General features: G+C 41.3%; 1 protein-coding gene across 2 annotated transcripts in view; it reads right to left on the bottom strand.

The window, feature by feature from the left end:
* The window catches only part of prpf19 (pre-mRNA processing factor 19), a 28,004-nt gene extending 13,820 nt beyond the window's left edge, over positions 1-14,184 (bottom strand). The window contains exons 1-8 of one of the 2 annotated variants that reach the window (XM_080416457.1): positions 13,982-14,184; positions 9,658-9,807; positions 8,014-8,090; positions 6,961-7,102; positions 6,024-6,097; positions 4,853-4,918; positions 4,382-4,423; positions 1,456-1,530 (exon numbers count right to left, since the gene is read on the bottom strand). In XM_080416457.1, coding sequence (XP_080272583.1) covers positions 1,456-1,530; positions 4,382-4,423; positions 4,853-4,918; positions 6,024-6,097; positions 6,961-7,102; positions 8,014-8,090; positions 9,658-9,807; positions 13,982-14,000 — 645 coding nt within the window. In that variant the 5' untranslated portion in view covers positions 14,001-14,184. Of the gene's footprint in view, positions 1-1,455; positions 1,531-4,381; positions 4,424-4,852; positions 4,919-6,023; positions 6,098-6,960; positions 7,103-8,013; positions 8,091-8,778; positions 8,820-9,657; positions 9,808-13,981 lie in introns of those variants that run through there. The other variant, XM_080416458.1, reaches the window with a different exon arrangement.
* Between the last annotated feature and the right edge of the window lie 1,442 nt (positions 14,185-15,626).

The following is a 15,626-nucleotide window of genomic DNA, read 5'->3' as shown; positions in this document are numbered from 1 at the left end:
AACATGAGTCCTAAGTAAATGGGTTATGAACAGCTCAAATCAGTGGGTGTGCCTCATGCCTCAGCCTATTAGTCCATGAGCCAGAGCCCCAAAATTGAGCAATGATTATCGAAAGAGTGGGCAAAACCAAACCTATTTTAAATTGTTCATAGGGTCAATACGAGTAAATAAATATATGATAACCTTTCCACAGGAGCAGCTTTTTCATAGTTATCACACATTTTGTTATTTTCCCCATACGTACATGACAGGTGAGTTATCATAATGAAACTTCCCCAGTTGATTACTTACAAGAAGACAATGATTTATCGTATAACAAGTTTTCTGAAATTGTATATTTAGATATGCAAATTAGGCATTTAGTCCATGAGCCAGAGCCCCAAAATTGAGCCAGATATTGAATATTCCCTCGTTAAAAAACTTTGACTCCAACATCTTAACAAAATGAAATAAGAATGTTGACTCTGGCTTTGTCCAATGTTCCAAAGTTGATTCTGGAGAGTTATGCAAATTCAGGCATATTTTCCTAATGCCTAATTTGCATATTTAAATATACAATTTCAGAACACTTGTAATACGATAAATCATTGTCTTCATGTAAGTAATCAAATCAGGAAGTTTCATTATGATAACTCTTTTTAAAATGTTGTAATTTTTTCACCTGTCATGTACGTATGGGGAAAATAACAAAATGTGTGATAACTATGAAAAAGCTGCTCCTGTGGAAAGGTTATCATATATTTATGTACTTATATTGACCCTATGAACAATTTAATATAGGTATGGTTTTGCCCACTCTTTCGATAATGAAATCTTGTCTGGCTCATGGACTATATGCCATGTCTGTCTTGTGCTGCTTGTTCTGGTCTGTGTTGGAGGCGGAGCTGTGTGTGTGTGAGGAGTGTCTGTCCTCTTCACGTTGGTAGAGACGACCTCACTCATTTTTTCCGTTAGATTAAAATAAATCTTGCGACCCCAACGGCAACTTCCCGCTACCGCACTTTGGGTCGCGACTCATGGTTTGAGAACCGCTGATCTAAGACTTGCCACAGACAGTTAAAATACTAGTTAAAGTGTAAACGCCAAAATGGATTCCAACATGAGAACTGAAAGAGTTATAATTTGGGGGGGGTGGGGGCTCTGGAGGCCCCTCCCCCTGTGTTAGTGTCAAAGTGTCCTTGAGCAACACACTGAACCCCTACCTGCTCCTGATGAGCAGGTTGGTGCCTTGAATGGTTTCTCTGCTGTGTGTGTGTGTGTGTGTGTGTGTGTGTGTGTGTGTGTGTGTGTGTGTGTGTGTGTGTGTGTGTGTGTGTGTGTGTGAGAATGTAATCCACATTGTAAAGCGCTTCGGATAAAGGCGCATCTAAAAATGCACTAATAGTAATAATATTAATAATACTTACAGCATGAGAAGATATTTGATTTAAATAAATAAATAATAATAATACTTACAGCATGAGAAGCAACTTGACGATATTTGCTCAGATCCTCAGAACGAACCAGGTCCTCTGGGACTGTCTTTCCTCTCTGTATGAATAACACAACAAACAACAACAGTTTGTTATAAAATGTGTCTTTCCTCTCTGTATGAATAACACAACAAACAACAACAACACTTTGTTATAAAATGTGTCTTTCCTCTCTGTATGAATAACACAACAAACAACAACACTTTGTTATAAAATGTGTCTTTCCTCTCTGTATGAATAACACAACAAACAACAACACTTTGTTATAAAATGTGTCTTTCCTCTCTGTATGAATAACACAACAAACAACAACAACACTTTGTTATAAAATGTGTCTTTCCTCTCTGTATGAATAACACAACAAACAACAACACTTTGTTATACAATGTGTCTTTCCTCTCTGTATGAATAACACAACAAACAACAACACTTTGTTATACAATGTGTCTTTCCTCTCTGTATGAATAACACAACAAACAACAACACTTTGTTATACAATGTGTCTTTCCTCTCTGTATGAATAACAACAAACAACAACAGTTCCAATCCAATCTAATCCAATTTAAAAACAACGGTGTTGAACCAAAGTGCTGTACACTCAGTAAAATACTAAAATAAACAAAAGAACACACACAAAGAACAAGACAACGATTGACACAATGCCTGGGGAAGCAGCAGCTTCTCAATCTGAATTATCAAACGCCAAGGAGAACAAGTGAGTTTTCAAACGTGATTTAAACACAGGCAGGGTTTGAGACACTCTAACATGGGGTGGCAGCTTGTTCCACAGTGTGGGCGCTATGGAGGAAAATGATCTATCTCCCTGTGTTTTCAACTTTGTTGATGGGACCTTAACACATTCACCGCCAAAGTTTTTTCATAATAAAATCACCCACTGCCAGAATTGTAATCATTTTTTTCTAGAAACAATGTGAATTAATTTTAATTTTATATTTTAACATTGAAGTGAACGGATTTATTTTTATTTTTATTTATTTTATTTATTAATTTGTTAGGGTTAGGGTTATAAATGTATACTCAAAAATTTGAGAAACATTTTAGGAATTCAAAAACAGAATTAAAAAAAATAATTAAAAGGGGAGAATTCTCCCCTTTGGCGGTTGAGACCATTGACTGAAAAGGGGAGAATTCTCCCCTTTGGCGGTGAGTGTGTTAAGGAGTGACTGGTCAGTAGACCTCAAGACCCTTGTACCATTATTGGGAGGTAGAAGTTCGGATATGTATAATGGTGCCAGCCCATTTAAAGACTTAAAGACAAACATTAAAGTCTTAAACTGAATCCTGTAACGAACAGGGAGCCAGTGTAGGGAGGCAAGAATAGGGGAGATGTGATCATATTTCCGTGCCCCTGTTAAGAGGCGAGCGGCTGCGTTTTGGACTAACTGTAGTCGTGACAAGCAGGCTTGGCTAATGCCAACATAAAGTGCATTACAGTAGTCGAGTCGGGTTGAGATAAAAGCATGGATAAGACGTTCAAAATCAGAGAGGGTTACAGCAGACTTGACTTTGGCTAAGAGCCTCAGCTGATAAAAGCTGGATTTAACAACAGAGTTAATCTGTTTGTCAAACTTAAAATCACTGTCCAATTTGACACCACACAAGGCTGCTACAGCCTTTTCAAACAAACAACAACAGTTTGTTATAAAATGTGTGTCAGGAATCTCACAAAATGTTCTCATGTCTCATGCCTTCTCCTCTCCCTCCATTGGCTCCCAGTTACTGCCCTCAGAGTATAAAACACTGATGTTGGTCTACAAAGCAACCAAAGACATGACCCCCCCACCCTAACCCCATATCCTCTAAGCCTGGTCCAACCCTACGACCTGTCTGTTCACTGAGATGAGTTAACACAACCCTACAACCTGTCTGTTCACTGAGATGAGTTAACACAACCCTACAACCTGTCTGTTCACTGAGATGAGTTAACACAACCCTACAACCTGTCTGTTCACTGAGATGAGTTAACACAACCCTACAACCTGTTCACTGAGATGAGTTAACACAACCCTACAACCTGTTCACTGAGATGAGTTAACACAACCCTACAACCTGTTCACTGAGATGAGTTAACACAGGGAAGCTGTGTGAATAAGGTTGTGTGATATGCATCGTCAGCCAAGCTGAAGCAGAGCAGCCCATAGGCAACAACGATGTGGCAAAACACACCCATCCAACTGTCCTTTTTTACAGACGGTCTGTTTAATATTCAGACAAAATACTAAATGGTTCTGCTGTGAGATAATCACCCGCCCGGCTCACAACACGCGTCAGGCAGCGAGCAAACTCACATTTCAAATGACATTGATTGACTGGTGATATAAACATAACTGACACAAGTTTTAATATCCAGACTTGACAGCAAAAGTTAAGAATCAAATGCTGGATATTGGACAACGCTCCACACGTCCTAGACTCTTCTCTCTTCTCTAAAACACCCTGGACAACGCTCCACACGTCCTAGACTCTTCTCTCTTCTCTAAAACACTCTGGACAACGCTCCACACGTCCTAGACTCTTCTCTCTTCTCTAAAACACCCTGGACAACACTCCACACGTCCTAGACTCTTCTCTCTTCTCTAAAACACTCTGGACAACGCTCCACACGTCCTAGACTCTTCTCTCTTCTCCTAAACACCCTGGACAACGCTCCATTGCAGTCAGAACTGCAGACTCAATCCCAATTGTCCTTCATAGTCTAGACTCACCCATTCACTCTTCTTGATGTTAGTTTATTATATATCTTGGTCATTTGTTCCTGTGTTTTTGCTACTTGGTTTAATCTGCATCCTAGTTGCTTTGAGGCTCTACACTGTTCTCTCTGCTCTCCAATAATATGAGGTAACATGGTAATTAATCAGGTGATAATTCAACTGAACAAATAGCATTACCTTCTTTCTCTCTGTGGTGAGAACCGTGGCTTTGTCTTGGAGCTGAAATGGAAGAAAAACACAAAGACAAGATCATAAGAACATGTTAAGAACTGAAAGGAGACCTAATGGCTCTCCTAAAGCAATGAGTTACAGGCTTAGGAATACAACTCCATCAGTTCAAGGCTTTGTGGGGTGACTGTGTAATTGATAGAAGAAGTATTCCTTTAACAACTAATGAAGCTGGTAGTAAACATAATAAACAACTAGTGAATCTGATCATCATATCAATCATAGAATAAATAATATAATCATTCTCCTGGTGGCGCTTTAACAGGCCAAACATCAGATCTGAAACATGAAGCATCCAGGGTGTGTGTGTGCACAGTTTTGCAGCGACCGGGCCAACAGTGCTGGAGATTAGCTGCACACAGACAGACGGACGGACGGGGTGCAAAACATGGCGGAGACAATAAAAGATAATAAACGTACCTTCTGGACGATCTCGGGGGTCATTCCCACCTGCTCACTGACCTCCATGGGTTCTCCACCGGCCCCCTGGAGGAGAGGAGGCAACATTACAAGTACAGCCACACCCATGTGTCCATCTGGACCATGTGTCCATCTGGACAATGTGTCCATCTGAACCATGTGTCCATCTGGACCATGTGTCCATCTGGACCATGTGTCCATCTGAACCATGTGTCCATATAGACCATGTGTCCATCTGGACAATGTGTCCATCTGAACCATGTGTCCATCTGAACCATGTGTCCATCTGGACCATGTGTCCATCTGAACCATGTGTCCATATGGACCATGTGTCCATCTGAACCATGTGTCCATATAGACCATGTGTCCATCTGAACCATGTGTCCATCTGAACCATGTGTCCATCTGAACCATGTGTCCATCTGGACCATCTGAACCATGTGTCCATATGGACCATGTGTCCATCTGAACCATGTGTCCATCTGGACCATGTGTCCATCTGAACCATGTGTCCATCTGGACCATGTGTCCATCTGAACCATGTGTCCATCTGAACCATGTGTCCACTGTCCATCTGGACCATGTGTCCATCTGGACCATGTGTCCATCTGGACCATCTGAACCATGTGTCCATCTGGACCATGTGTCCATCTGGACCATCTGAACCATGTGTCCATCTGGACCATGTGTCCATCTGAACCATGTGTCCATCTGGACCATGTGTCCATCTGGACCATGTGTCCATCTGAACCATGTGTCCATCTGGACCATGTGTCCATCTGGACCATGTGTCCATCTGAACCATGTGTCCATCTGGACCATGTGTCCATCTGAACCATGTGTCCATCTGAACCATGTGTCCATCTGGACCATGTGTCCATCTGAACCATGTGTCCATCTGAACCATCTGAACCATGTGTCCATCTGAACCATGTGTCCATCTGGACCATGTGTCCATCTGAACCATGTGTCCATCTGAACCATGTGTCCACTGTCCATCTGGACCATGTGTCCATCTGAACCATGTGTCCATCTGGACCATGTGTCCATCTGGACCATGTATGGACCATTATGTGACTTTTATGATGACATCAGTATTATGATCTAATGACATTATGCTCACAGCTCTGATTGACAGTATTAACAGCTTTGATTGACAGCATTAACTCACCACTGCAGCGGGCTGGGAGGCGGGAACAGCCTGGGGTGCGATCAGTCCTGCCTGAGGCTTCAGCGTAGCAAGAGCTGTAGAACACAGTAGAACATGTTTAATATAGAGCTGTAGAACATGTTTAATATAGAGCTGTAGAACATGTTTAATATAGAGCTGTAGAACATGTTTAATATAGACCTGTATCATGATATGTTTAATATAGAGCTGTAGAACATGTTTAATATAGAGCTGTAGAACATGTTTAATATAGAGCTGTAGAACATGTTTAATATAGAGCTGTAGAACACAGTAGAACATGTTTAATATAGAGCTGTAGAACATGTTTAATATAGAGCTGTAGAACATGTTTAATATAGAGCTGTAGAACATGTTTAATATAGAGCTGTAGAATGGATCAAGTAGAATGAGAGTTATGCATATAATAAGGTTCTATGAATTCCGGATGACCGCCAGAGGCAGTGTTTTCAACACCTGAATATCCATCGTGCGCTCGCGCATAATGTCCAGGTGTTGAAAACACTGCCTCTGGCGCTCAGAAGGAATGAAATAGAACATGTTTAATATAGAGCTGTAGAACACAGTAGAACATGTTTAATATAGAGCTGTAGAACACAGTAGAACATGTTTAATATAGAGCTGTAGAATGGATCAACACAGTAGAACAATTTCGTCGACTAAAACTATGACGAAAACTAAATAAAAACGTAACAGACTGCATATGAAGGTGATCTTACCCTCTCTGGCGCCCCCTAATGGAGCAGACTGCATATGAAGGTGATCTTACTCTCTCTGGCGCCCCCTAATGGAGCAGACTGCATATGAAGGTGATCTTACCCTCTCTGGCGCCCCCTAATGGAGCAGACTGCATATGAAGGTGATCTTACCCTCTCTGGCGCCCCCTAATGGAGCAGACTGCATATGAAGGTGATCTTACCCTCTCTGGCGGCTGCCACCTCCTTGGTGAGTCTAGCGATGACCCTGCAGGCTGCATCATGTTGGTACAGAGCATGAGATAACTCCTGACGGGTCGTCTGCAGCTGCTGGCGCAGCGTGAAGCTGTGCAGCATCACTGCATCCTGGAACACATTATATTACATATATAAGCTTTATTTAACTAGTATAAACATTATATATAAGCTTTATTTAACTAGTAAAGAACAGCGTGAAGCATCGCCACATCCTGGAAAACATTATATTACACATATAACCTTTATTTAACTAGTACAAAAAATGTTATATAATACATGTAAACATTATATACAAGCTTTATTTAACTAGTATAAACATGTTGTATAAGCTTTATTTAACTAGTATAAACATGTTATTTAACCTTTATTTAACTAGTATAAACATGTTATATAACCTTTATTTAACTAGTATAAACATGTTATATAACCTTTATTTAACTAATATAAACATGTTATACAATACATGTAAACATTATATATAAGCTTTATTTAACTAGTAAAGAACAGCGTGAAGCACCACCACATCGTGGAAAACAACATGATATCCATTTATATACGTCGTACTATATACAGGGGACCTGTATATAATAAGGAAACCTTCTCCTCAGTGGGTCCAGTAATTGAGCAGAACTTGCACACAGACATTATCATAATTAAGCACAAACAACACGTCTGTTTTTGTCTTTCCCAAAATATAAGCTGTTTATCAGTGTTTCTGTGAGAGATTCAGAGTTCGGCCTGTGAGATCATCTGTCGTCATGGTTACAGCATCGCAAGCTATGGGATGATCAAACTGTGCATGTGTGGAGTTACTGCTGATGAGTGCCGACCACCCCCCCCCCCCCCCCCACACACACACACACGCACACGCGTGTCTGTGTGGCAGCCCGGTCATTTAGGACCCAGCATCAAAGCGTGACAACGTGTGGGTGAGAGTCCTATTTGATCCATTACCCGACACCAATCACAACACACCTGTGAAATCATTTTGGGCTTTCAGAATAAAAGTCAACACTCACCCACTCATCCTGAAGGGACTTGAGGATAGCAGGGATGCTGGTGGCTGAGGGAGCCTTGGGTCTGATTGGATGAGACACTGAGGAAACACAGGAAACAACAATGTCAGTGTTTATACAGTGATACTTATAGTCAGTGTTTATACAGTGATGCTCATGGTCCTGTGTTTATACAGTGATACTTATAGTCTGTGTTTATACAGTGATACTTATAGTCTGTGTTTATACAGTGATACTTATAGTCTGTGTTTATACAGTGATACTTATAGTCTGTGTTTATACAGTGATACTTATAGTCTGTGTTTATACAGTGATACTTATAGTCTGTGTTTATACAGTGATACTTATAGTCTGTGTTTATACAGTGATACTTATAGTCTGTGTTTATACAGTGATACTTATAGTCTGTGTTTATACAGTGATACTTATAGTCTGTGTTTATACAGTGATGTTCATAGTCTGTGTTTATACAGTGATGTTCATAGTCTTGTGTCTCTGATAAACATTTTTAAGAAAGGACGCATTAAACAAACCATCACAGCGTCCACGGGACACATGCTACTTTATCCTGCTATGTTATGAACAGGTTCAGCACTTATAATGCATATAATAAGTATTAATGCAGGACATTCACACATTAATATTAAACCCAGAGCCAACGTGAATGCGCCTGCAGGACTTCTCTCAGTGATACAAGCATAAATCAGACTTAAAATGTAAATACATTATTTGTCCATTCATAATAATAATAATAATATTAATAAATACCTTTAATATCAATAAGCTGCTCCTCAGACAGAGGTTGTCCATTCATAATAATAATAATAATATTAAATACCTTTAATATCAATAAGCTGCTCCTCAGACAGAGGTTGTCCGTTCATAATAATAATAATAATAATAATATTAAATACCTTTAATATCAATAAGCTGCTCCTCAGACAGAGGTTGTCCGTTCATAATAATAATAATAATAATAATATTAAATACCTTTAATATCAATAAGCTGCTCCTCAGACAGAGGTTGTCCATTCATAATAATAATAATAATAATATTAAATACCTTTAATATCAATAAGCTGCTCCTCAGACAGAGGTTGTCCATTCATAATAATAATAATAATAATATTAAATACCTTTAATATCAATAAGCTGCTCCTCAGACAGAGGTTGTCCGTTCATAATAATAATAATAATAATAATATTAAATACCTTTAATATCAATAAGCTGCTCCTCAGACAGAGGTTGTCCATTCATAATAATAATAATAATAATAATAATAAATACCTTTAATATCAATAAGCTGCTCCTCAGACAGAGGTTGTCCATTCATAATAATAATAATAATATTAAATACCTTTAATATCAATAAGCTGCTCCTCAGACAGAGGTTGTCCATTCATAATAATAATAATAATAATATTAAATACCTTTAATATCAATAAGCTGCTCCTCAGACAGAGGTTGTCCATTCATAATAATAATAATAATAATAATAATAAATACCTTTAATATCAATAAGCTGCTCCTCAGACAGAGGTTGTCCATTCATAATAATAATAATAATATTAAATACCTTTAATATCAATAAGCTGCTCCTCAGACAGAGGTTGTCCATTCATAATAATAATAATAATATTAAATACCTTTAATATCAATAAGCTGCTCCTCAGACAGAGGTTGTCCATTCATAGGGTCAGTTCCATTCTCTATGATGTATTTCTCTATCAGTCTGCGTTCAAACACCTGGTTGGAGACTGGAGACACACAGGGGTGTTCTGGGACCTCGTTAGAGACTGGAGATAAACACATAGAAACACTCATTAATAAACACACAGAAACACTCATTAATAAACACATAAGCACTCATTGTCTCCGCCGAAGGTGGAGAATATGTTTTCGCTTTGTGTGAGCAAACATTGTTAGCCAAGCTAACATTGGGCAAGCTCCACATGACACGTGTCAAGTTGTTGACACCAATGCCTCTGATTGGCTAGAGGGACGCGTGACGAAATAAAATTCTATAAATAGGTGTGTCACTTCAAAAAGCCCCTACTTTTTGAAGTGAGGTAAAACAGGATCAATCAGACTTGATTGGAACAGTACCTTCAGTAAGTCCAAGTCACCCGTCTGTGCGTGTGTGTTTCCCTCTGAGAACACCTAACATTGGTCAAGCAAAGGCGCAGAAGGCCAAAGCTAAGAAAGCATACTCATCTACAATTGTAACGTAGAAGAGGACTAGAGTTGAAATGATCCCACAACAAAGCCGAACTCTTAATACGTGTCAATATGTTGACATCAATGTCTCTGATTGGCTAGAGGGACGCATGACGAAATACAATCCTATAATAAAAAGGTGTGTCACTTCAAAAAGCCGTTTACGTTTTTGAAGCGAGGTAAGACAGGATCAATCAGTCTTGATTGGAACAGTATCTTCTAGTCCAAATCACCCGTCCGTGCGTGTGTGTGTCCCTTTGAGAACACCTGACATTGGTCAAGCAAAGGCGCAGAAGGCCAAAGCTAAGAAAGCATACTCATCTACAACAGTAACACAGAAGAGGACTAGAGTTGAATTGATCCCACAACAAGACCGAAATCTTAATACGTATTAATATGTTGACACCAATGCCTTTGATTGGCTAGAGGAATGCATGACGAAATACAATTCTATAAATAGGTGTGTCACTTCAAAAAAACGTTTACGTTTTTGAAGCGAGGTAAGACAGGATCAATCAGTCTTGATTGGAACAGTATCTTCTAGTCCAAATCACCCGTCCGTGCGTGTGTGTGTCCCTCTGAGAACACCTAACATTGGTCAAACAAAGGCGCAGAAGGCCAAAGCTGATCAAACACACCAATCAACTGCTGAAACTGTTCAAGACAATGAAGATGAAGAAGAAGTATTTGAACAAACCAGTCAATTATGACGACTCCCATATGATAGATTGCTTCAATGTAAACAAAGCATTGCTTCAATTAAACAGAGCTAAGAATCATAAAGAAAGAATGAAATTAATCAGAGACAAAAAATCGCTAAATGACAAAAGACGAAGACTAGCCATGAATGCTTACAAAATGACACAGCAAAGATTGCTACAATCTCTGGAAGAAAAAGTAGAAGAGTCTGAAGAGAACATCGAAAGGAAAAAAAGGAACTGGTCAGAGTATTTAAATAATGAAAGACAACATCAACAAGCACATAACACGAGTAAGAAGAAACGATACAGATCACAAGAATTAGAAGTTAATGAAGCTGCTCTCGCATTCTTAAAGAAGATGTCCGAAAGTGGACCCAATTATGTCTGTGGTTCCTGTGAACGAATGCTCTACAGAGAATCAGTGGCAGAGTTTAAACCTGGAAATTATACAGGAACGATAGATATTGTAAGTCTCCTAGGCAAAAACCCAACTGCAATCAAGCAAAACAACACTTGGATGTGCCACACGTGTCATCGGGCCATTAAACTTGGGAAACTCCCTACACAAGCTTGGGCTAACAACTTATTACTCGACCCAATACCCAAAATATGATTTTTAAATCATTTTTTTTTAAATAAATATTTCTTTAACATACACCTTTTTATTTAACTACAGTATATATATTTTACTCTACTGTATCTCATTAGTTATTGCTATGATAATATAATTGCTATAGTCTGCTGGCGGAGACTTGTGCTCCGAGGAGCACATTTTCTAGTTAATAACCTGTTAATGAAGTTAATAAACTAGAGATGCACCGATTAATCTGCCGCCGATTAAAAAAGCCGGTTTTAGGTCCAACCGGCTGGATCGGTGCTCGGCCGGTCACTGTGATAAATTCAGATTGTATGCCGGTCAAATGTAAACTGCGTTGGCACTGCGCAGCAACAGCATGATGATCAAAGTCGTGTGAGTCGACTCAGTAAACATTAGCAAGAGAAGCCCACAGATGGTGCTGATTACCTTTGAAATATAAGGATATATATTTAATATCTATATAATATGGAATATATTATATTCCATAATGCTCGCCTAGTCAATGTAGTGACTGTCGGTTCGTCAATTACGGGGAATTTAAAGGCAGTAAGTGCGTCACCAGGCTTCTCATACGGTCCATGCAAAAGATGTTGTAGACTAGTGTGTGCATGCGATGCGATGCGATGCGTGTGCGTGTGCGCGCACTTCTCTCATACAGACAGTAGCTGCTCATACCTGCAGGGTTGCCTCTTATTCCAAATAAATTATTAGGTGCCATCTGAAAAGTCCTTAATGCTGTAAACAGCTTCCAACAACAACTCTAAAAGACGTTGTGATCATGATATCAGCCATCCATTCCACACCGCTGGTTTAATTCATGTGTCTATACAGACGTCTTCTCATCTATCCAGCTGAAGCCTATTAAAGCTCGTTAAGACTCGTCTGAAAGTTTAACAAAGTCCACATTATGATAATTAAACAATATAATACAGGGGTCTTCAACGTGTTCAGGCCAAGGACCCCCTTTAGCTGAGACAGAGATGAAGCAGGGACCCCTTAGCTGAGAGAGATGAAGCAGGGACCCCTTAGCTGAGAGAGATGAAGCAGGGACCCCTTAGCTGAGACAGAGATGAAGCAGGGACCCCTTAGCTGAGACAGAGATGAAGCAGGGACCCCTTAGCTGAGACAGAGATGAAGCAGGGACCCCTTAGCTGAGACAGAGATGAAGCAGGGACCCCTTAGCTGAGAGAGAGATGAAGCAGGGACCCCTTAGCTGAGAGAGATGAAGCAGGGACCCCTTAGCTGAGACAGAGATGAAGCAGGGACCCCTTAGCTGAGAGAGATGAAGCAGGGACCCCTTAGCTGAGACAGAGATGAAGCAGGGACCCCTTAGCTGAGAGAGATGAAGCAGGGACCCCCTAACTGAGACAGAGATGAAGCAGGGACCCCCTAACTGACAGAGATGAAGCAGGGACCCCCTAACTGAGACAGAGATGAAGCAGGGACCCCTTAGCTGAGACAGAGATGAAGCAGGGACCCCTTAACTGAGACAGAGATGAAGCAGGGACCCCTTAGCTGAGACAGAGATGAAGCAGGGACCCCCTAACTGAGACAGAGATGAAGCAGGGACCCCTTAGCTGAGACAGAGATGAAGCAGGGACCCCTTAACTGAGACAGAGATGAAGCAGGGACCCCTTAGCTGAGAGAGAGATGAAGCAGGGACCCCTTAGCTGAGAGAGAGATGAAGCAGGGACCCCTTAGCTGAGAGAGATGAAGCAGGGACCCCCTAACTGAGACAGAGATGAAGCAGGGACCCCTTAGCTGAGAGAGAGATGAAGCAGGGACCCCTTAGCTGAGAGAGATGAAGCAGGGACCCCTTAGCTGAGAGAGAGATGAAGCAGGGACCCCTTAGCTGAGACAGAGATGAAGCAGGGACCCCTTAGCTGAGACAGAGATGAAGCAGGGACCCCTTAGCTGAGAGAGAGATGAAGCAGGGACCCCCTAACTGAGACAGAGATGAAGCAGGGACCCCCTAACTGACAGAGATGAAGCAGGGACCCCCTAACTGAGACAGAGATGAAGCAGGGACCCCTTAGCTGAGACAGAGATGAAGCAGGGACCCCCTAACTGAGACAGAGATGAAGCAAGCTAAGGGTTAAAAAGGTTTAAAACATAATAATCATATCACACAAAGATTTGGCGGACCCCCTGTGGTAGGTCTGAGGACCCCCTATAGTAGCTCTGAGGACCCCCTGGGCCCCTAGGGGTCCCGGACCCCCTGTAGTAGCTCTGAGGACCCCCTAGGGGTCCCGGACCCCCTGTAGTAGCTCTGAGGACCCCCTAGGGGTCCCGGACCCCCTGTAGTAACTCTGAGGACCCCCTGGGCCCCTAGGGGTCCCGGACCCCCTGTAGTAACTCTGAGGACCCCCTGGGCCCCTAGGGGTCCCGGACCCCCTGTGTAATGTTTGGAACACATGATGCTAACAGCATTAGCCTCAGAGCTAACATACTTACTGGCACAAACTAAAGACATGTTGTTCTTCTTCTTCTCTCCGCTTTAAGATCCTGTTTGAACCGCTTTAGTTAATTAGATGAATTAACGCTTAATAACGTGTTTGTAACTAAAGTGTTTATGAATGTTTTAGAGGTTTTAAAGGGTTAAGTTATAGAATGAATCGCACGCGCTGCGTCGTCCTTTCATTGCCGCTACAAACCGCACTGCATGCTGGGACGGTTCCTCCTCCGGGGTTGCCAGGTTTTTTGGTCGTGAGAGAAACACGCGGAACAGGTCTCAGAAAATAAAGCCAGAAAAAAGCGGCTAGTGGTTCCTAAACTGGGGGTCGGGAGGACCCACAGGGGGGTCCGGGTCCCCAGATGATTTGGGGGGGAGGGGGGTCCTCTCAACGCCGCGTTGTGAGCTTGTAGATCTACTATTTTCACGAGTCAAACTAAATGTAATGCCTCAACTCATACAATTCCAAGTGCTTTGATTGATTGAATACTTTATTATAGCACAGGAAAGTACAGTTTTTTTTCAGTGTGAGGGGTCCCCAGTTCAGATATGATTATTTTGAGGGGTCTCCAGTTCAAATATGATTATTTGGGGAGGGGTCTCCAGTTCAAATATGATTAATTTGGGGGGTCCCAACTCCCAAGACCACATAAACAACTACACTTTAGAAACCAGACCAAATAAACCACAACCCATGACTACCAATATTTACATCAAGCAACTTTACAGAAGAACAAGCCCAAATTCGCTTACAATAAGCAGACTTGGCAACGCTAGTTTTCTCCTCTTAGACTGGGATAACATCCGGTCTGGTTCTGGAGCGGAAACGGAAACGATGTGTGTGTGTGTGTGTGTGTGTGTGTGTGTGTGTGTGTGTGTGTGTGTGTGTGTGTGTGTGTGTGTGTGTGTGTGTGTGTGTGTGTGTGTGTGTGTGTGTGTGTGTGTGTGTGTGTGTGACGCTGGTAGCGTGCTTCAGGACTCCACCCACTCTGGTCCAAGGCCGCGCCCCTTGAACGCTTGAGTGACAGTAACCTCGCATCACCAGTCTTTCCACCTCGGAGGAAAGCCTGGTACTAAAGACCCATATGATCCGGTCTAGGCCACGCCTACTGGAAAAAAAAGGAAAAAATAATCCTGTTTCCGGATTCTGCCCATCCGGTTTTGCGGTGCCGCTTTGTTTTGGTTCCCCAATCCCTATTTAAATGGAATAGAATTTCCCCGTGGGATAATACAGACGCTAAATAGTCTCCGGATAGTGCACGCACATTTACATTTTAAAAAATAAGCGAAACTATGCCGCATCAACGATTTTATTATCAGACCTATTTTGGGGTGAGACGTGTTTCCGGTTCTGCCCATCCGGCCACTTTTTATTTTTTTAACTTCCGCTCCTGACCGGATCATATACCCGAAAAGGAATGGTGCCCAGGCTAGAGTGACAGCGAGTGTCCTGAAGCACGCCCCCACGGCCGGCCTCTATGAGAACATAGGCTAATGCAGTTATATATCTATATCATTATATTAAACCTCTATGAGTTATATATAACTGTTATATACATATATATATAATACATATATATATAACTGTTATATACTGTATCAAGACCATGCGTCGCGCAATCATTATTTTCATACTTATTACATAAA

This window comes from Gymnoscopelus braueri, assembly GCF_963280865.1.
Source record: "Gymnoscopelus braueri genome assembly, chromosome: 20".
NCBI classification, from domain to species: Eukaryota; Metazoa; Chordata; class Actinopteri; order Myctophiformes; family Myctophidae; genus Gymnoscopelus; species Gymnoscopelus braueri.
Note: the sequence above shows the minus strand (reverse complement) of the source record. Positions and strands in the feature narration are given on the sequence as shown.